General features: G+C 32.3%; 2 protein-coding genes across 2 annotated transcripts in view; both read left to right on the forward strand.

Moving 5' to 3' along the window:
* The first annotated feature begins 968 nt into the window (after positions 1-968).
* On the forward strand, positions 969-14,096 carry fhdc4 (FH2 domain containing 4). The gene is made up of 12 exons (XM_051128487.1): positions 969-1,100; positions 2,547-2,909; positions 4,947-5,008; positions 6,014-6,116; positions 6,327-6,412; positions 6,612-6,712; positions 8,092-8,162; positions 8,308-8,415; positions 8,514-8,584; positions 10,459-10,576; positions 10,802-10,966; positions 12,890-14,096. Exons 2-12 carry the CDS (start codon positions 2,586-2,588, stop codon positions 13,967-13,969), a joined length of 2,289 nt encoding a protein of 762 aa, XP_050984444.1. The 5' UTR covers positions 969-1,100; positions 2,547-2,585; the 3' UTR covers positions 13,970-14,096.
* A 3,226-nt stretch (positions 14,097-17,322) lies between these two features.
* trim3a (tripartite motif containing 3a) overlaps positions 17,323-21,014 on the forward strand; it is a 31,888-nt gene continuing 28,196 nt past the window's right edge. Inside the window, exon 1 of the mRNA XM_051129655.1 lies at positions 17,323-17,482. The gene's annotated coding sequence lies outside the window, so the exon portion shown is untranslated. The remainder of the gene's footprint in view (positions 17,483-21,014) is intronic.

The following is a 21,014-nucleotide window of genomic DNA, read 5'->3' on the forward strand; positions in this document are numbered from 1 at the left end:
GTTAAGTCTGAATTTGTGTGGCTATGCTTTAAATTAAATTATTACATGGCTCTGTGGAACGCTTGATTCTGATTGGTCAGTCATGACATTCCATTATTCCCCATTAACAACAGGTAAAAGCTAATAACACAGATTCATCCGGGCAACTATACGCTTGATAGTTTTTCTTGGTGGAAGCTTCGTATTTGGTTAGCTAATAAAATATTAAAACTCAATTTAATATTGTGTACTATTTCTTAATTCTGTCATCCTGGTATGGACTTGCTCTATTGTTTCATACAAATGTTTAAATGTTTTAAAATGATTAACAGTTGAAAATATTAGAAATTTAGAAAAGTAATCAAAAGTAAGTTACATTAATAAAGTAACTGAAAAGTTACACTACTTATTACATTTTAAATCGAGTAACTTGTAATCTGTAACCTATTACATTTCCAACCTTCCCAACACTGTATGTAACACAAAGGCGTTAGTTTTCAATGTACAACTGTGTAGTAAAATGTACATAAATCGGTATTTAACTTAAAAATTTTTATGCCTGTAAAAATTCTGAATCTTACGGACCTAACGGTTGTTTTTTTGTTGCTAAACAAACCTTAAATTTTAGCACCTAATGGTTTTACAATCTATTTTAGTGTAAAGTGTAAAGTGTTTTACACTTTATAAATTTGGCGGCGTAATTCAGCGTTAAGACATTATATTTTGCTTATTTAAATATTAACCCGTGTGAAACGGCCGTTACCCGAAAAAAAGTAAACAGCACAGCTTCTCTTTCTAACGGTACTCGTTGTTATTATCCGTTAAATTGGGTGAATACCTATGGTGAATACACACTTACATGGTACTTTCTGAAATTTGAACAGTGACACAGGATTACGTCTGGAACAAGCGCTGACGAGTTCTGGGCGTGAGCAACAGGTAAGAGAGCAAAGGATTGCAACATCAACCCTTCCGCAGAACGGCTTTGCAGTAACCGATAGTCCCGTGTGACAGACTAACATGGAGCACGTTTTTCTCGTCTGGAGTATATAGCCGAAGGAAATTCGGATATGGTCAAACAGTAGATTCTTTTGGGAGACGTCTGGATACCTCTCAAACGAGTAAGTAAATAATTTCTATGAATTAAAATACGAAGATGCCACGGTTTTAAGAAACAGACCGTGGGCGATCAAGTCTTTCTTCATGAAGTAGGTTGTTATAAGACTTTACAGTACCATTTAAGTAGTATTATATTGATTTGTTAATCAAAATCAGTATGTGTATAGGCCTATGTGAGTGTACCATATTATTACCATCAACTGTAGTAAAAACAAAAACAAAAAAACAACCATGGTACTTGGTTGGAGATGTTTTTTAAGCTGTAAAAGTTTCTACAGATATTGTGGTTGAACTAACCCATACTATATTGCTTTTTTATTTTTTCTATGAATTATAGACCTACATTTTTATAATATATATAATTAATCGCAATTAATAAAATAATATAAAAATATAAAAAATAAAAGTGTGAGTTTTCCTAATATATTAATGTGTACTGTGTAATTATTATGTGTATATGAATACAAGCACATTCATATATATATATATATATATATATATATTTAAGAAATATTTACAAGTATATTTATTTTTTATAAATTTTATAGAATTTATATTACATATAAATAAAAATATTTTGTACATAACATATTTCTCTTAAATATTTACAGTAATTTGTGTGTATTTATATATACACACAGTACACACACATATATTAGGCAAACTCATTTTACTTTTATTTTGTATGCGATTAATCGTTTGCCAGCCCTAATATATATGTATAGTTAATTTTTTCTATTAGTTATATATTATTCATATATATTTTAAGTGGCTTTGCATAAAAGTCAGAGGTCATATATATATATATATATATATATATATATAATTGAATTTTATTATTATATTATTTACTTTTTTATATTAGTTATATATTTACATATATATATATATATATATATATATATATATATAATTTTTTTTTTGATAGTCTTTGCATAAAAGTCAGAGGTCATATATATATATATATATATATATATGTATATATATATATAATTGAATTTTATTATTATATTATTTACTTTTTTATATTAGTTATATATATACATATATGTATATATAATTATTATTATTATTTTTTGATAGTCTTTGCATAAAAGTCAGAGGTCATATATATATATATATATATATATATATATATATATATATAATTGAATTTTATTATTATATTATTTACTTTTTTATATTAGTTATATATATACATATATATATATATATTTTTTTTTTTTTTTTTTTTTTTGATAGTCTTTGCGTAAAAGTCAGAGGTCATCTAAAAAATGAGTGTCCTGGTTTTGCTAGTTTTGTAATCACCAGTGTTTATTACCTAGAGTTTCTTGGTTAACTTCCCTACCAACACTAACTCTTCCCTATTCAGGGAAATGACAGCATCTATTAACATACTGTAGACACACGATTTCCATATGGTTTCTTTTTCTGACTTTTCTTTAAAGGGATGATGCAGCATTATCTTTGCAAGTGACATCCAAATCATGACTCCACCACCACCGCCACCACCACCACCTAATGCCCCACCTCCCCCTCCTCCTCCACCCCCTGCCCTTTTCGGTGGTGGAGGCCCATTTACCAGAAGCCCGATGCGGGCCTCTAAAATGCGTAATTTCAATTGGGAGGCCATACCTAAAGACACTGTGCTTGGCAAACATAACATATGGACGGCCGAGAAGAACAGTGAGTTTGAGTTGGACACCAAACGTATGGAAGAGCTTTTCAGCCGCAATGAGCAGAAACAGGTCAAGGCCACAGCCCGCCGCAGTATACTCCAGTCCCCGAGCAGTGCCTCAGGACCCGAAATGGTGAGTTCAAGTAGAATGTGCCAGAAATGTTGTTTGTGCCTGCAGGCTTACAGTAAATGGGTGTTTCCAGACACATTTCACCAGTGAGATTTGCATATGCTTACATCAAACTTATCACCGGGGTAGGGACAGTGACTGTCCCAGCCAGTCTGTAATAGAGATGACTTTTACTTAGTTGTATCCTCACTTAATTTATATATACTGTTTATTTTGGGTTCTGTAATTGTTACTGTAGTAATGATTACAGAGATGAAGGTGATTCAAGCATCATATATTTTCATGCTGCATGCAAGAGGTGTCATAATTGCTAGTTTTGCATAAACCGTTTCTTTATGGTCACTTATCTTTCATGTAGTGTACTTTTAGAGCTTTACTATCTAAAGCTACTTCTACCTGATATAACCCTTTTATATATATATATATATATATATATATTCTTTTTCCTAACCCAGTAGATTTGGGTTGATTCAGTCATGTTTAAAAATCTTTTAAATTAATTTTTAATAAAATATATAAATGTATTTTTTAATTGTTTTACTTTATGTTAAAATGTATTTAAAAAATACCCTAAAATATACTTATATAAAACATTTTTAACATAAAGAAAAAAAAAATATTTTAAATAAAGATAAAATTAAGGTAACAACTGCATGTTAGCCCTTTTCATAGTGTAAATTATGCATGTTGTTGTGGAGTAATTACTAATATATTTTTTTCTTAAAATCTTAAAAATGAAAAAAAAAAAATATATATATATATATATATATGTATATATATATATATATATATATCTTTATCTTAATAATTATCTTTATCTTAAATAAAAAAGTAATATTAATAAAAAATATGTATAATTACACACACACATATATATAATTAATATTATTTTTTTATCTATCTATCTATCTATCTATCTATCTATATACACACACTTTTTTAACACATTTTTTACATAAATAAATATATCAATAATATCAATATATTTCAATAAAAACTTTTTATCTTGTACAAAGATAAAATTAATTAAGGTAACAATAGCATGTTATCCCTTTTCATAGTGTAAATTATGCATGCTATTGTGGATTAATTATTATTGTATTTTTTTTTTATATATATATATATATATATATATATATATATATATATATATATATATATATATTTATGCACGCTAATGTGGTAATTACCATTTTTGTCATAATTTCTCTCTTTTAGTATATAAGTTTAGTATATTGCATAATAAATTCAGCAAAAGGTGGCTAGGTTATGACATTTTGTCAGAGAACACGTTTATAAACTGGCTTTACTTCTGCCAAAGTTACCTAATACAGAACTAATTGGTAACTATTAGTAATTTCATATAGATAAGTGGAAAAGAAGTTCCTACAAGGACATTTATATAACAGTCTGATTTCAAATTGTGACTGGTGTGTTTTCCAGAATAATTGTTGATTGTTGATGATTGTTCATTTCGGCGAGTCATTTGGAACGATTTTTGCAGTTTTTAGTGTTGTAATCATGATTTGTCATGTGGTGGCCCATGGGCAGAAAAAACATCCTAGTAACTAGATTTGATGTAACTTTCTCTTGCAAATAATACTTACAGTCAAAAGACAATGCTGTGACATATATGTACGCCACTTGACTATGTTTGTCCTTTGATCTCAGCTATTTTTAAAGGTGCAGTGATTCTTCTTTTCTGTATGTGTTTACATAAGGTGGACTCCGCCAATATTGAATAGCTTTCATTTAAAAAACATTGTGATGCAGAACGTCTAATTTTACAACCGTTGAATCACATCATCACAACGTTCTGGTGATTATTTTTAATGCAAGAAATTAATAGGCAGGGTTGTTGTTATTCATAAATCATCATTATTTTTCATAGTTCATAAATGATGAAACACATTAGGGTGGAGTAAATGCTTCATACAAATCTGTTTACATTTATGTTAATGATGTAATATCCATAAAAAGTCTGAATGCTGTCTTTGTCAAACATTGTTCATACAATATAATGGCTCTTTCCTTTGCCAGGTGACCATCCTTAACTCCAAGAAGAACATGAACATTGGTATCTTCCTCAAGCAGTTCAGAAGGTGAGTGTATCACAAAGGAGTATTAAGGAAAGCACTCTATTTCGTCAGCAGATCCTAGGGTGGAAACACGCAGTAGTCATATGATAGACTGCTCACATGTCTCTGCAAGCCAAATGAATTTTTTTCTGACAACATCAGGCAGTCCATATCTTCAACATGAAGATAAGATGCAGTTTGCATTATTCACATCATCAGCAGTTGCCTTAATCATGCAGTGTTTCTCTTCAGATATTGATTAGTTGATTGTGACAGTTTTAACTTTGACTTGTTAATGAATACATCAGTTTTGTATTGCTTTTAGCACTAGAGCTTGTGATACCACTTTGGTGTGGTTCTGTATCTCTTAAAAAGCAAGAATGGGCTTGTCTAGTGGCGGTATTTTTTGTAGTTGGCCAGGAAGAGGAGATTAAGTGCATGAAGCAGTCAGAACAAGGTGAAGTATGACTCATAGTGTGGAAGTCCATATGTTGGCCACTTCCTCTATCCTTTACTTAACAGATCTGTCATTTTGGAGAACAATGCTGAAATTAGAATTGACTTTTACAATGTTATCAGTCTATTTAAAGATGGAGAGCGTCTGTTCCATTAGTGGTGTAAGTATTGATTGATTTCATACAAGTTTCTCAGACATTCCAGCAGCTGCCGTTGGATGGAGAAACAGGTAGTCCCGCTTGCCATGCCATTAGTTGAGTCACTGTTTAAGTGTTGGGCCACTCAAACAAACAAAGCCAAGTTGACACGCCACAGAATAGCAATGTGTACAGCACTGGAAAATTAACCTACAAATGGCACACTTGTTATTGCACATAAAACAGGGATCGAGTATAAGATACAAGTGTTGTATTTTATTTTTGCATAATGCCTCTGCCATAAAAACATAAAAAAGACTGGGGTTTTATATAGTGAAATTAGCAGAGATCCAATTCCATTCGACCTCTAAAAAATCTGAGATTTTGTAACTTCTGCAGGCCTTGATCTGTAATTCTACCACCTCTTTCTCCACAGGTCAGTGAGTGGAATGATTGACGACATTATCAACGGCAGAGGAGAAAAATTTGGCACTGGGAAACTGAAGGAGTTGTGCAAACTACTGCCAGAGGATGGAGAGGTGGGTGTAATAAATGGATCAGGGCTTTAGTTACACTCGTTGAGCAATTCCAAGGCTCTGATACTGTTGCAATGGAACTTAAATATATATGTTTGCGTACTTAAAAACTGAATAAGAGTTTTTCATGCAGCAATTTGAATTGCAAACTGAAATTTCATTTGATTTAAACTGAAAGCTTACTGTTATGTATTGTGTTTCTTCTTTTATTAGGTGCGTCAGCTTCTTGATTTTAAAGGAGACTGTTCAACTCTCTCTGAGGCAGATCGGTTCATGGTACAACTTGTCAAAGTTCCTTGGTGGGTGGATACAGCCGCAGAAAGACAAATACACACTTGCACAACTGTACACAGAGTAATTTGCACAGTATTGCTCATGTTTTATCTCCATCGCCAAGTATTGATTATCAGTACAAGACAGTGGATTTGTAGGTCATAATGTAAGTGAATTTTACAGTATATATACCATCATGATTGTATTTCTTTGTTCTTCCTCTAGCTATGAGGAACGGTTGAACAGTTTGGTACTCAAAGAGGAATTCCCTCATTTTATGGACGAAGTGAATCACTCTATTGCAGTCATGACCTCTGCTGGACAAGGTAAGATTGAAATATGTTTAAAGCTGTCTGCTAAGTCAACATAGCCTTCATGCCCTCTTCCCTTTTCTGAAGCAGGGAAGTCACAAATTGTTTCAGTTTTCAGAAACTGGTTATTATTTATATATAGTTTAGGATTATTATATGCACTAATGTAATCGGAATAATTAATAATATTATACTGTATATAAATACAAATTGATCAATCACAAGTAATCACATCCCAAATAAAAGTTTGCATGTATGTGTCAAATCAATTAATCGTTATTAATCGCATCCCAAATAAAAGTTTACAAGTATGTGTGTCAAATCGATCAGTCGCATGCCAAATAAAAGTTTACATGTATGTGTCAAATAAATCAATCGCATCCTAAATTAAAGTTTACATGTACAATGTATAATATTGATAAACCGCAATTAATCGCATGCCAAATAAAAGTTTACATGTATGTGTCAAATCGATTAATTGCAATTAATCGCATCCCAAATAAACATTTACATATGTCTCAAATCGATCAATCGCATCCCAAATTAAAGTTCACGTTTGTCTCAAATCGATTAATCGTGATTTATTGCATGCCAAATAAAAGTTTACATGTCAAATTGATCAAACACAATTAATCACATCCTAAAACTAAAAGTTTACATGTATGTATCAAATCGATCAATCGCATCCCAAATTAAAGTTCACATATATGTGACCTATCGATTAATCGTGATTTATCGCATGCCAAATAAAAGTTTACATGTGTCAAATCGATCAAACACAATTAATCACATCCTAAATAAAAGTTTACATGTATCAAATCGATCAATCGCATCTCAACTACAAGTTTACATGTATGTGTCAAATCAATTAATCGTAATTAATCGCATCCCAAATAAAAGTTTACATGTATGTGTCAAATCAATTAATCGCATCCAAAGTAAAAGTTTACATGTATGTGTCAAATTGATTAACTGTGATTAATCGCATCCAAAATAAAAGTTTGTTTACATACATGTATGTGTGCATTTATACATCTAAATATACACAGTACACACATATATACTCTATTTTTTAATACTTTAAATGTACATGATAAATTGTACTGAAATTTCCTATAAAATTTAAAGAGTTATAAATAAGTCACAGATTAAAGTATATTACGGCATTTGACTAGAGCTAGTCATTATTTTTAATTATTCCTTTTAAATTTCATTTAAATCCTTTAATCACCTTCAAAAACAGTCATACTGAGTCTTCATCCTATTTATGTAATTCCTTAGAGCATGACTAAGTTTGTAGGTAAGTCCAAAACATGACAGTACTGCAGTACTTTGTTTATTAGTATGTTTGATTTATTTTATTTCTCCTAACCCATGTATGAAATTATTTCCAGAGCTGCTGAAATGTGCTGATCTACATTCAGTCATTCGTCTGGTCTTGAAGACAGGCAACTACATGAACTCTGTGAGTACAATCATGCCACTGTATCTAGTTACGCTTGTTAACAATGGTTAAATTTGGTTAACCTCAAAACAGCATGATCCACTGCACATGTGAGTATGTTTACATTTTCATGAGATCCTAATCATTCTGTCCTCACTTCCACCAGGGAGGGTACGCTGGCAGCGCTGTGGGATTTCGGATAACATCTCTTCTCAAACTAGCAGATACCAAAGCCAACAAGCCTGGAATGAACCTCATGCACTATGTTGCAATGGTAGCTATGATGTTAAATATTATACTGTGGAGCTAGCCACATAACACACGCAGTTTTATTTACATTTTAATTATTTTCTTATGTGTCTGTTACCACAGCAAGCCCAGAAAATTGATGCATCGTTGCTGAAGTTCCCAGAGCAACTACAGCACATTGGAGATGCGGCAAGGTAGGCCACACATTGCTGTTTGAAAAATATGGCTCTTTCCTATAATTCCCTATAATTCTTTTTTCTTGTAATTATTTTATGCGATTCATTTATTTGTAGCTGTATATAAACGCACACACATTACAAAAATCTATTACAAAAACCAGCATTTTAACCAGTGTTATTTTAGTATGCTCTATATACTATTGTAGTATTTATTGTTTTGAATAGCTTTTATTTTTAAAGGTTCAGTTTTTAGTCATTTTGTTATGTTCTTTTGTCATTTTTATTAGTTTTTATTTCTAAAAATACTTCTCCTTAGCTTTAAAGAGAAATATTATTTGTATATTAGTTTTAGCTGTAGTAATTTTAGTGGTTGTACTTCAACTATCTTTCAATTAGCTGCCAAAGCAACATTCCTCATTTTTGTCGAAGTCTTTTAAGTTTAAGTTTCTCCTCTTATATTTATATAGTTAGTGCTGTCAAGTCGATTAATCACGATTAATCGCGATTAATCGATTGATCGGATCCAAAATAAAAGTTTGTGTTTACATAATATATGTGTGTGTACTGTGTATTTTTATATGTATATATAAAAATACACACATGCATGCATGCATACATACATACATATATTTAGGAAATATATGTAATATCTATTTATATTTATATATAATATAAATCATATATAAATACTAATATATATATATATGCCAAATATTGTCCTATCCTAACAAACCATACATCAATGCAAAGCTTATTTATATTATAGCAGATGATGTATAAATCTCAGTTTTGAAAAATTGACCCTTATGACTGGTTTTGTGATCCAGGGTCACATATTTATACACACATACACTACCGTTCAAAAGTTTGGGGTCAGTAAGACTTGTAATAGTCTTTAAAGAAGTCTCTTATGCTCATCAAGGCTGCATTTATTTGATTAAAAATATAGAAAAAAAAACAGTAATATTGCAAAATGTTTTTACAATATAAAATAATGTTTTTTATTTTAACATACTTTAAAATAGAATTTATTCCTGTGATGAAAAGCTGAATTTTTATCAGCTGTTACTCCAGTCTTAAGTGTCACATGATCCTTCAGAAATCATTCTAATATGCGGATTTATTATTAGAATGATCAATGTTGGATAATATCAACAGTTGTGCTGCCAAATATTTTTTGGAACCTGTGATTTTTTTTTTTTTCAGGATTCTTTCATGAATAACAAGTTTAAAAAGTACAGTGTTTATTCAAAATATAAATATTTTATAACAATGTAAATTATTTATTATTAACTTTTAATAAACTTTTAATTATTAACTTAATACATCCTTAGTGAATAAAAGTATTAATTTCTTTAAAAAAAAAAAAAAAAAAAAAAGAAACAATAAAAATGTACTGACCCCAAACTTTTGAACGGTAGTGTATATCTGTAAATATGTCTTAAATATATATACATGTATGTGTGTGTATTTATATGTATATATACATATAAATATACACAGTACACAGACATATTATGTAAACACAAACTTTTATTTTGGATCCGATTAATCGATTAATCATGATTATTCAGCTTGACATTACTTGACAGATTTGACAGCACTAATATATTGTTTTTGATTTATTGTTTTTTTCCTTTTTTATAGTTGTAGTTAACAATACTACTATACTGTTATACTAACAATAACTGTTATATGAAATTTTAATACTCAGTAATTTCCTCTTGTATATTGACAAGCAACATAATCAATTTGATATATTGAGTTTAGAATCTCAAGCTTGCTTAAGCAGAAGTCTTTCAATTGATCTGTAAAGGTCAATTTATTGTGCTCAATACTAAATAGCACTGAAAATGCAAAAACTATTTTGTCTGTCTTCTGCAATACAGGATCCATAAGCAGGAAATCGAGTCTGATTTCCAAAAGGAAGTGAGTACAGTCCAGGTGGTAAAGCAGAATGCTAGTAAACAGCCAGATCTGGAAGAGCAGATGAGGGATTTTCTGCAGGTGAGGCATTTTGTGTGTCACAAGTCCTTAAGACCTGTTTAGTTTATCTCTAAATATGAGCATGCACGTTTTTTGTCCAAAGTCTCTAGGTATGGTAACACACTTGTATTGAATTCATTGACTGTTGATGTGCTGACACACTGACCTCAGTACATTTCCCTGATTGCATGAAATGTTGTTAAATAAGAAGTTTCTACAATTTATCTTTTCTTTTTTCTGTTTTAGAATGCAGACACCAGGTTAAAGGAGACCGAGGCAGCCTTCAAAAACCTTTCTGCAGTGAGCGATTTGGTAGCGGAGTATTTCTGCGAGGATCCAGCTCAGTTCAAACTAGAGGAGTGTTGCTCCATCTTCCACTCTTTCTGTGACAAGTTCAAAAGAGCGGTTCAGGTAATTGTACCATCTAAAGATGCATTGTACGTGCATATAAACATGTTTTTACACCTAAAAAAATTAATACTTTTGAGAAAAATATGTGAATTGGTGTACTGAAATGATGTCCGAATGTCTGAGACTACATTGAAAATTTATTTTTTGAAAATTTTCAAACAAAGAAGAACAAAGTGAAGACGAAATACAATATACACTACACTAAGCAAGAACACATTCAACTGATCAAATGTGGCAGTAAAGACATGTATATTGTTTCAAAAAGCTGTATTTAAAAAAGTCTAGTTTTCTTGAATTTTCTGTAATGTATCTCTGTTTTCACAAAAATATGAAGCAACACCAATGCTTTCAATACTGATAATAATACGAAATGTTTCTTGACATATTTAGATATTAAAATTATTTCTGATAGGGGCATGTAATATATATCATTATATAATATCATAATTGTTGTTTAAATTATATGTGATTTGACATTACCCAGTGTATATCACAATATATTCAGTCTAGTAAAATACATTTAGAATTCCCCAAAAATTCAAGATAAGGGGGCAAATATGCCCCATATAATCTGATATAGTTAATATCACACAAAGAGTAGTTTTTTCTCCAAACTTTGCAAATGTGATACTGATTTTATAAAACAATCGAATAAACAAGTTAATATTAACTGACTTACATTTTAGACACAAGTTCTTGTTTTTGCTCTATTTCATCGATGAAAATAGTTTCAAACAAAGCCACAGCAGTTTTAGAGCAATACACAACAGTGTTTATTTACTAAATCAATTAGCCCTTTGAACAAATCGGTTGTATGAATGACTCAGTGACTCACTCATGCAGTCATTTGCCGCCACCTACTGACAATTTTAGGTTTATATTTAAAATATATTTTACCTTTTTTTCCCCAAAATCATTTCAAATATCAGTTTTGTTTGTAACTGCATGTTAAATGCATTTATGACCTGCATTAAACTGTCTGTAAATACAGATAAATGCCATTTCAGATGCTGATTCTGTGCCATCTCTGCACTGCAAACACAAATTTTGTTGATGCTGATTTTGATTTGATTGGTAACAACCCTATAGTGCCTTACAATTTAAATTTATTGATTAAATGTAATAATTTGACACAAAAAAATAATGCATACATTTAATTAGTTTGGAAAAATGTGGACTTCTAAAAGTAAAAATGCCCTTAAAATTTAAAAATTGCAAAAGTTATTTTCTGTTACTCACGCAAACTAATCAAAAGCTTTGGGAGTCCCCTGCTGAAAAATCCAGCATATGCTTGTTAGGTATGTTTTGAAGCATGGCTGCTGGTTTAAGCTTGTTTTAACTTGTCATAAGCTGGTTTAGAAAAAGTGAAAGTGATGACATATTGTCAAGTATGGTGACCCATACTCAAAATTGGTCCTCTGCATTTAATCCATCACAAGGGCACACACACAGCAGTGAGAGGTGAACACACACCCGGAGCAGTGGGCAGCCATTGCTCGAGCACCCAGGGAGCAACTGGGGGTTTGGTGCCTTGGTTCAGGGCACTTCATGGAGTCATTGAAGGTGGAAAGAGCGCTGCTCACCTTCAATTCCTGCTGGTGTGGGAATCAAACCAATGACCTTTGGGTTACAAGCCCAACTCTCTAACCACCAGGCCATGACTGCCCCCAAACCTGGTCATGTGCTGGTCCTGAGCAGGAGCTAGCACATGACCAGCTAAGAACCAGCTTAAACCAGCTCTTGACCAGCTTAAACCAGGAGCCATGCTTCAAAACATACCTAACCAGCATATGCAGTTTTTTTCAATAGGGTCAGCTGTCTACAGAGGTCCTAAACCTGCCAAAATACCAGCACAGCATGTACAGCAAAATATTGTCTAATTTTCATTAACTTATGCCCGTGTCATTTCTCTTCTCCATATAGGAGAATCTTGAACGAGAAATGGTGGAGGTGAAGCGCAGACAGCGAGAGCGTACTCAGATCGCAGCCAAGCGACGTTCCACCGCCACCTGCTCCTCACGAGACAAAGACATAGAAGGAGCTGCTCTGGAGTCCATCCTACAGAGGTTCAACAGTCGCCAATCCCGCCGTAGAGCCGGGACCAGTTCACCCACGCAGGCAAGTCTTACTGAGACCGCCTCGCAGGAAAACCGCCCCGCTAACAACAGAGAGGTCAAGAGAGACAGCTGGATCAAAAATGTCATGCAGTCCTCTTTAATCATGGAGACCATTGATAAAGATGAGACACCCAAGCACCCAGAGATTACAGTCTCAAGCCCAGAGCAGAAAAGCCCGGATTCCTTAGGAAATCAACGTATCGCTGTATTCACAGTAGAGGAGGAGGAAGATATCCAGACTGACAAAGAGGTGCAAAATATGAGAGAGGTGTCACGGAAAGTTTTACAGTATCAATCCAGTCGAAGCAGCATTTCATCTGGCGAGGCCCTGTCACCGATTCTTTCTCCCAGGAAGGAGACGTTTTTCCAGGAAGACAGAAAGCAGCTGCTGATCATGACCATAGAAGAAAACAGTTCGAAATCCACCTCTCTGCTGCAGAATGGCCAGATCATCAATCGCCGGCACACGATCGCACTTCCCGAGGCCAGATGTGGAAATACCAGCCAAGAGGATCTATTCGTGCCTAGTAATCTAAACGCATCTCCGGCGCCCTCTATAGGTGTTATTGGAAAAGGGAAATCTGTGGATTGTGGTATGATCACCACAATACAAAACTCTACCGAGACTGTTAAAGATTCAGACACACAGCCATCTGATTCTAAAGAGGAATCACAATCTGTTGACTCATCGCAATCACAACCCGCCAAGCCGGAGGCAAAGACTGAAGAAACAGCGCCTAACTTGCAATTTAACACTGGGAAGAGAAATAGCCAAACTATCTCTTTTAAAAGCACTAAAGAGGGCTTCAGCTTTATGTCTTTATTTAAGCGTTGGCGTGAAAAAGACAAAGCAAAAGAGCTTGATTCTGACAGCGTAGACCCATGATCTTAAAAAAGAGGTTTTTTTAATTTATTAAGCCATTAATGTTGGTGTCATGCTACGTTTGTGGAAAACAAGCTTGGTGCTTCATCACGGTTTGCTTGTTAAAACATTAAATGGACATCCGTGTCTCCTATAAAAAGAAAAAAATGCACACATGCAATTACATAGCATTCAAAAAATAAAAAAGAGAGATCAGTGCCTGCACTGCTCTTTATTTTACACAAGGGGGCAGTACACAACATTTTCCCATGATGATACTGCTTCTGTATGTGCTAAAATGAACCATTTGTGAACCACAAAACCAGTCTTAAGTAGCAAGGATGTATTTGTAGCAATAGCCAAAAATACATTGTGTGGGTCAGAATGATCTTTTTTATGCTAAAAATCATTAGGATATTAAGTACAGGTCAAGATATTTTGTAAATTTCCAACCGTAAATATCAAACTTTAAACAACTTTAAAAGCAATATTTTTATTTTTTTTATTTATTTATTTTTTTTGCACCCTCAGATTCCAGATTTTCAAATAGTCTCGACCAAATATTGTTCGATCCTAACAAACCATACATCAACTGAAAGCTTATGTATTCATGTATAAATCTCAGTTTTAAAAAACGGACCCTTATGACTGATTTTGTGGTCCAGGGTCACATTTACAGCACCAAGACTAAGAGGAATTATCCTCAGCCTATATAGTAAGTAAAACATAAAATTGTAACAAAAATATTTTCTCTTTGAAAATATGTACTCATTGAGTACAGTCTGAATGGTCATTGTAGGTCTGAAATTCTGCTTCCTGTGGCAGACCAGTCAAAGCACTCGCCTACACGGTGAAAACGAGAATAGAGAGTTTCATGTAATTTGTGGTTTTCAATGCTATAGAAATAAAAGAAGGCCTTTTATTTGAGTCGTTGCTGGAAAACCTAGGCATTTCAATCTCAATATAAGATTTCAAGAAAATCTACTCACTCACATATGTTATATGGTGCATTTTTTCTTGTTTTTAGGCAAGATGTATTTGTATTTTTATGTGTGTGTATTTATGACCATGACATTATGCTACTTAATGCAGTTAAACATTGTCTAAATGTATTTGTCCGCTGAGCTTCTTACTAATGAGGAACAGTGAGAAGCTAAAGGGGGCTTATCCTTGATGAAGACATTGAGGCTTAGTTAGAAAGAATAGATAATGTTCCCATAGGTCTGTATTAGGTGGTCTAAGTGCCTTCTAGACAGCCTGAGACCCTGTGGGGGTGGAGTTTTGGGGGAGGGGGTATTTGGCTGATTGTGTGAGTGAATCATCATCAGTCTCAAAGAACTGAGAATAAAGGGTCAGCTAATTGAATGTCACAACATGATGTGGTTATAGTCCAGCTGATCCTGAAAATGCCTTATTGGAATGTGTAGGACAAGCCTAGGAACTGTGTAATATGTATGATTTCATGCTGGTACAGTAAAGTGTCTAAATGCTGGATGCTGTTTATTTCAAATGCTTGAATTGTTTAGAGATTTTTTTTTATTTCTTTTAATATATGAATAAACAGTAAATTTAATAACAAGTGCTGAAATTATAGGGTTTTTTTTCAGTATAAAAAACTAAATTATGAAATTATTATTATACGCTACCAGATTTTTAATGTTTTTTAAAGAAGTTTTTCTGCTCACCAAGCCTGCATTTATTTGATCCAAAGTACAGTAATAACAGTACAATTTTGAAACATTTTTATTATTTAAAATAACTGCTTTCTATTTGAATATATTTTAAAATGTAATTTATTATTGTGATTTCAGAGCTACATTTTTAGCATCATTATTCCAGTCACATGATCTTCAGAAATTATTCTAATATTCTGTTTTGCTGCACAAAAACATTTATTATTACTATTATGTTGAAAACAGCTGAGTATAATTTTTTCATTTATCTGAAATAGAAATCTTTTGTAACATTATAAATGTCTTTATCATCTTTATCTTTTAATCAATTTAAAGCATCCTTGCTAATTAAAAGTATTTAAAAAAAAGTATACACTCAACTGTTTTAAATATTGATAATAGTAATAATAAAATGTTTCTTGAACAGCAAATCAGCATATTAGAAAGATTTCTGAAGTACCATGTGACACTGAAGACTGGAGTAATGATGCTGAAAATTTAGCTTTAATCACAAGAATAAATGACATTTTAAATATATATTTAAATAGAAAACAGTTATTTTAAATAGTAAAAATATTTCAGAATTTTACTGTTTTTGCTGTACTTTGAATCTGCTTGGTGAGCAAAAGAGACTTCTTTAAAAAACATAAAAAAATCTTACTGTTCAAAAACTTTTGACTGGCAGTGTATAAAATACAGAATTTAAATTAACCAATATTTAATAGTATAATATAAATAAAAAATACTAATATGCTAAATATGACATTTTTATTTGTTTGATAATAATAATAATAATAATAATAATTAAATACCAGTATTTAATATATATAGTATATTTGTTATAAAAACAACATCAGCCATTAATTCATTATTTATTTATTTATTTTGGTATAGCACACCATATGATGCACATGTGTAATAATGTTCAGTCTATGTCCTAATGTCTGCTGACGTGGCTCGGGAGACAGTCTGCCTCTGCCATCTGGCTGCCTTAGGCTGGATGCAGTCTCTATAGCAACCACCACCTTCATAATGAAAGCCCAAGACTTAAGTCTTACCTCCCCCACCCAACTGTAAACAAAGCCCAACCCTTGGACTATGCAGCCTCATAACCCCACCCATACAGCCTTACTTTACTTATATCATCTATGGTCATAGATTTATTTATTTTTAAAGGACCAGATGTTTTCCTATCTTAAGACGTGTTTCCAGGGTGTGTACTACAATGATGTCTCCTCCCCTTTGGAATTAAGTAGTGCTGTAATATGATTGCAATTCTCTTGCAATTTCTTTTTTTTGGCAGAATTGGGTTTAAGCAAAAAATGACTAGACGTTTTCCTATCTTAAGACGTCTTACCATGGTGTGTACTACAATATGATTTTTTTTTCTTTTTACAAACTGCTTTGTGATTAATAACGTGATAACGCACAAAACACTTTTACTCACACATACAGACCGTTGTATCTTTAAGAAAGTGAATTGAATAAATCACTTAACAAATTTCTTTTTTTTTTTATTTAAAAGATTTGTTATGGGTTGAAGTAAAAAGCTCCTCAACCCGTGAATCACCCCTTTTCAGAAATATATTTTAAATAATTACATATTCAAAAATACTAAATCTTATTGGCGATCGTAGCCCCGCCTATTCCGGTGCTGACCAATGAACGAACATCTGCTGCCTCGCACACGCCCACAATCTCAGTTCGCTGTCCCCTCCTTGCCGACTCTCCCATTCGGAGAAAAGGACTGCAGTTTTTCATGAAAAAACCGTAAAAACCGGATTATTTATCGGACGTTGACAATGAAAAACGCTTTCTCCCATTATCCATGCTGACTCTTCTCTAAACCCGGCCCAAATTTCACGTGAGTGCACTAGTTTCTTACCGTCGCCGCTTCCCAAATTAGACTCGTTTTGTCATTGCGGTGAATTATTGTTGAATTATTCATTGACATTTATACATGAGACAGTCATCACTGTGGCTTGACGGCTGAAACAAGCCCCTGTTCTTTGTACCTTACCCACGGTTTTTACAGTCTTTCAGTGTCCACCATCTCCGAGGATGTGAGGAAGTCTTAAAATATCTGCAGGATGTAGATTCTCCTTTATGTCATGGGGCTGTGCTTTAGGTCAACGAGTTTGACACAGTATCTGTGATTGTGTTCATGTTCCATTGTTTCACTGTGAATGCAGAATGAATGTCATGCCATCACATATTATTTGCACTTTTTTTAATAGCTGTTGTGTCCTTAGGCTGTGACCACTCCTGTACAGACATCTTTTGTCTCTAGAAGTACATATTTTGTAAAGTTCATGCAAGGCCTGCTGAAGAATCTTCTAAATTAGATGCTTTTTATGACTTCTGATATGACACTGTAGTCTTTATTAGAGATTGACAATATTTTATTTTATTTATTATTATTAATTTTATAGTGATTATTTAAGATTTAAGTGCCCTACAGCAGTTTTAATTATTGTCTATTGCTATTTTTTGAAACAGTGGAAGGTGGAAACCAAATAATCATTAGACAATGAGTAAAAACGTTATGCGCTTATTATTTAAATAATAAAAAGAAGATCATTATATACTGTAATTTTAGTTCATATGGATATATACAAGTCAGAATTATCAACCTCTTTTTAGTATTTAGTACAGTTTACTATATATGCTGTGCTGAGAAACCAGGTGCATTTTTACTGTGCATATAAGTGGCTCTTGTCTGTGAAGCATTTTTTCCATCAAAAGTCTGTCTTAAATGGCTTTTACAGTTTTTTTCAGGCAATTTCCTCTATCATGCATCATTGCTCATGCATGATGTGAATTTCACTTGAGAAAATTTAAGCCTGTCCATGCATAGGTTGTTTTACTGTTATTGCAGTTTGTCAAAGTGAGTAAGAGACGTGTTGGATATTTCATTTGGCGTAAAAGCAGTGCAAGACTAATTGAGGTTGTTTTAAAAATGACAGGTTTGCTGGTGACAAAGGCGGTATAATTATGTAGTGTTGTGTTAATACATGCAGCGAAATTAAAATTATATTTAACATATATATAAAATTTTTCTGTGCTCAGTCATGTTGAATTGTAATCCATATACTGAATAACACAGTCATCAGACAAGTGTGGCATTGGATGGATTTGCCAGAGTAATGATACAATAAGTCCATTCATTTTCCAAGGAGCTACTAGTTTAATGTTAAACCACTTGAAGAGACTTCATAACCCCCTTTCCATTATGCTTCTTTACCAGAAACACCTATGTAAAATGTGAATTTGCTAAAATAAAGTAGAGCCAGTAGTCTTGAGAAAGTTTCACCAGCCCGTCTGCTCAATATAGCAGCTGTTGCCCGCTTTGGCACAGTAAATGCTCAGCTGTTCCTTTCACAGTGTCTTCATCTGTTTGTGAAGAAGGATGAAAGTGTCTTTACGTCAGCAGTTCCATATTTTTCCCCAGTTACCGATTATCTAACTGCATTATCACTGACATGTAGAAATGTTTTGCTGCAGTGGTGTGAGAATCTGCTGTAGCTCTGAGTAGGATGTTAATGCATATTCAGTGACCTTTTGTTGTTTGCTTTATAAATGCTGCTGAATTCTCAGCCTAGCGGCTTGGATAGTGAGATGCTACACTATGACTAGACTTATACTCCGTATGTGATGAAGATAACATGTTATGTGATAAAATCAGCCGCTGTTGCTGCTGCATTTTATCCTACAAGAAGAATAGCTGTGGAGAGTCAATATTCTGCTTTTCATGTCATGTTTAGTGTGTGTACAGAGATTGGTGAAGGTTCGTGCTGGACTGATGCTGTCAGGTTGAGGTTAAGCAAAGCAGACAGACAGGCTACAGCCTGTTCCAGGTGAATCGATGTGCGGGAATCACATCTTCATGTGAGTGACAGGTTACTCTGCAGTCCTGCCATCGTGTTGACAGGGGGCTGGGCGGCGCCCAGTGGTCTGGAATATTTTGACCTTGCAGAAATGGGTAGTTTGTGTATTTCTGTGTGTGTGCAGAATTTAACTTGTTACACCCGAGTGCACTCATGCATCACAATGAATCCAATCATGCTGACTAGATTTTGTCTAGGTAGTGTGAGATTGATTTTATTGGATGTGTTGGATCTCTCTTCTTTCTTTCGCTCCCTCTTAACCTGTGCAGTCAAACATTTAAATAAGACTTTTTTTGGGTCACTAAAGTAGTTTTCATATTGACTGGTGTTGTTTTTACAACCGACTCATTATTCATTAGTGTTTAATTTCTGTTTTTGACAGCATAAGAACTAAATAATCACTGGACTACAAAAGTAAAAACCACATAACCACATACACAATATAGTATAATATAATATAATATAATATAATATAAACATGCCTTTTATATTTATGCTCATTTTTTATATTTTTGCAGTTTAAATGGAATAAAAATGATAATATAATATAAACATATAAATATGGCTTTTATATTTATTGTATCAAATTTACATATTTTTGTTACAAACTGTTAAGCTTAAAATGCTGTTTCTCATTTTAGCATATGTAAATGTAAAAAAGCATAATTCATGCAAATATAATATAGTATAATATAATATGAACATGCCTTTTTTATTTATGCTCATTTTTTATATTTTTGCAATTTAAATGGTATAAAATAATAATACACAGTATAATATAATATAATATAATATAAACATGCCTTTCATATTTATGCTCATTTTGTATATTTTTGCAGTTTAAATGGTATAAAAATAATAATATAAAATAAACATAAACATGGCATTTATATTTATGCTCATTTTTTATATTTTTGCAATTTAAATGGTATAAAATGATAATACACAGTATAATATAATATAATATAAACATGGCTTTTATATTTATGCTCATTTTTTATATTTTTGCAATTTAATTGGTATAAAATGATAATACACAGTATAATATAATAACATAATATAAACATGGCTTTTATATTTATGCTCATTTTTTATATTTTTGCAGTTTAAATGGTATAAAAATAATAATATAAAATAAACATATAAACATGGCTTTTATATTAATGCTTATTTTTTATATTTCTGCAGTTTAAATGGTATCAAATTTACATTTTTTTGTTACAAACTGTTAAGCTTAAAATGCTGTTTCTTATTTTAGCATATGTAAATGTAAAAAAACATAATTTATGCAAATAATGTATATAATAAATATAATATAATGTAATGTAATGTAATATAATATAATATAATATAAACATGCCTTTTATATTTATGCTCATTTTTTATATTTTTGCAGTTTAAATGGTATCAAATTATAATACACAGTATAGTATAATATAATATAATATAAACATGTCTTTTATATTTATGCTCATTTTTTATATTTGTGCTATTTAAATGGTATAAAAT

This window comes from Labeo rohita, chromosome 15 (genome assembly GCF_022985175.1).
Source record: "Labeo rohita strain BAU-BD-2019 chromosome 15, IGBB_LRoh.1.0, whole genome shotgun sequence".
NCBI lineage: Eukaryota > Metazoa > Chordata > Actinopteri > Cypriniformes > Cyprinidae > Labeo > Labeo rohita.

Excerpts from the sequence above, each read along its gene's own strand:
- fhdc4 (XM_051128487.1), top strand. The coding sequence starts at position 2,586 with ATGACTCCACCACCACCGCCACCACCACCACCTAATGCCCCACCTCCC. Across the intron at positions 8,163-8,307 it reads CAGGCAACTACATGAACTCT|GGAGGGTACGCTGGCAGCGC; the intron begins GTGAGTACAATC and ends CACTTCCACCAG. Across the intron at positions 10,577-10,801 it reads AGATGAGGGATTTTCTGCAG|AATGCAGACACCAGGTTAAA; the intron begins GTGAGGCATTTT and ends TTTCTGTTTTAG.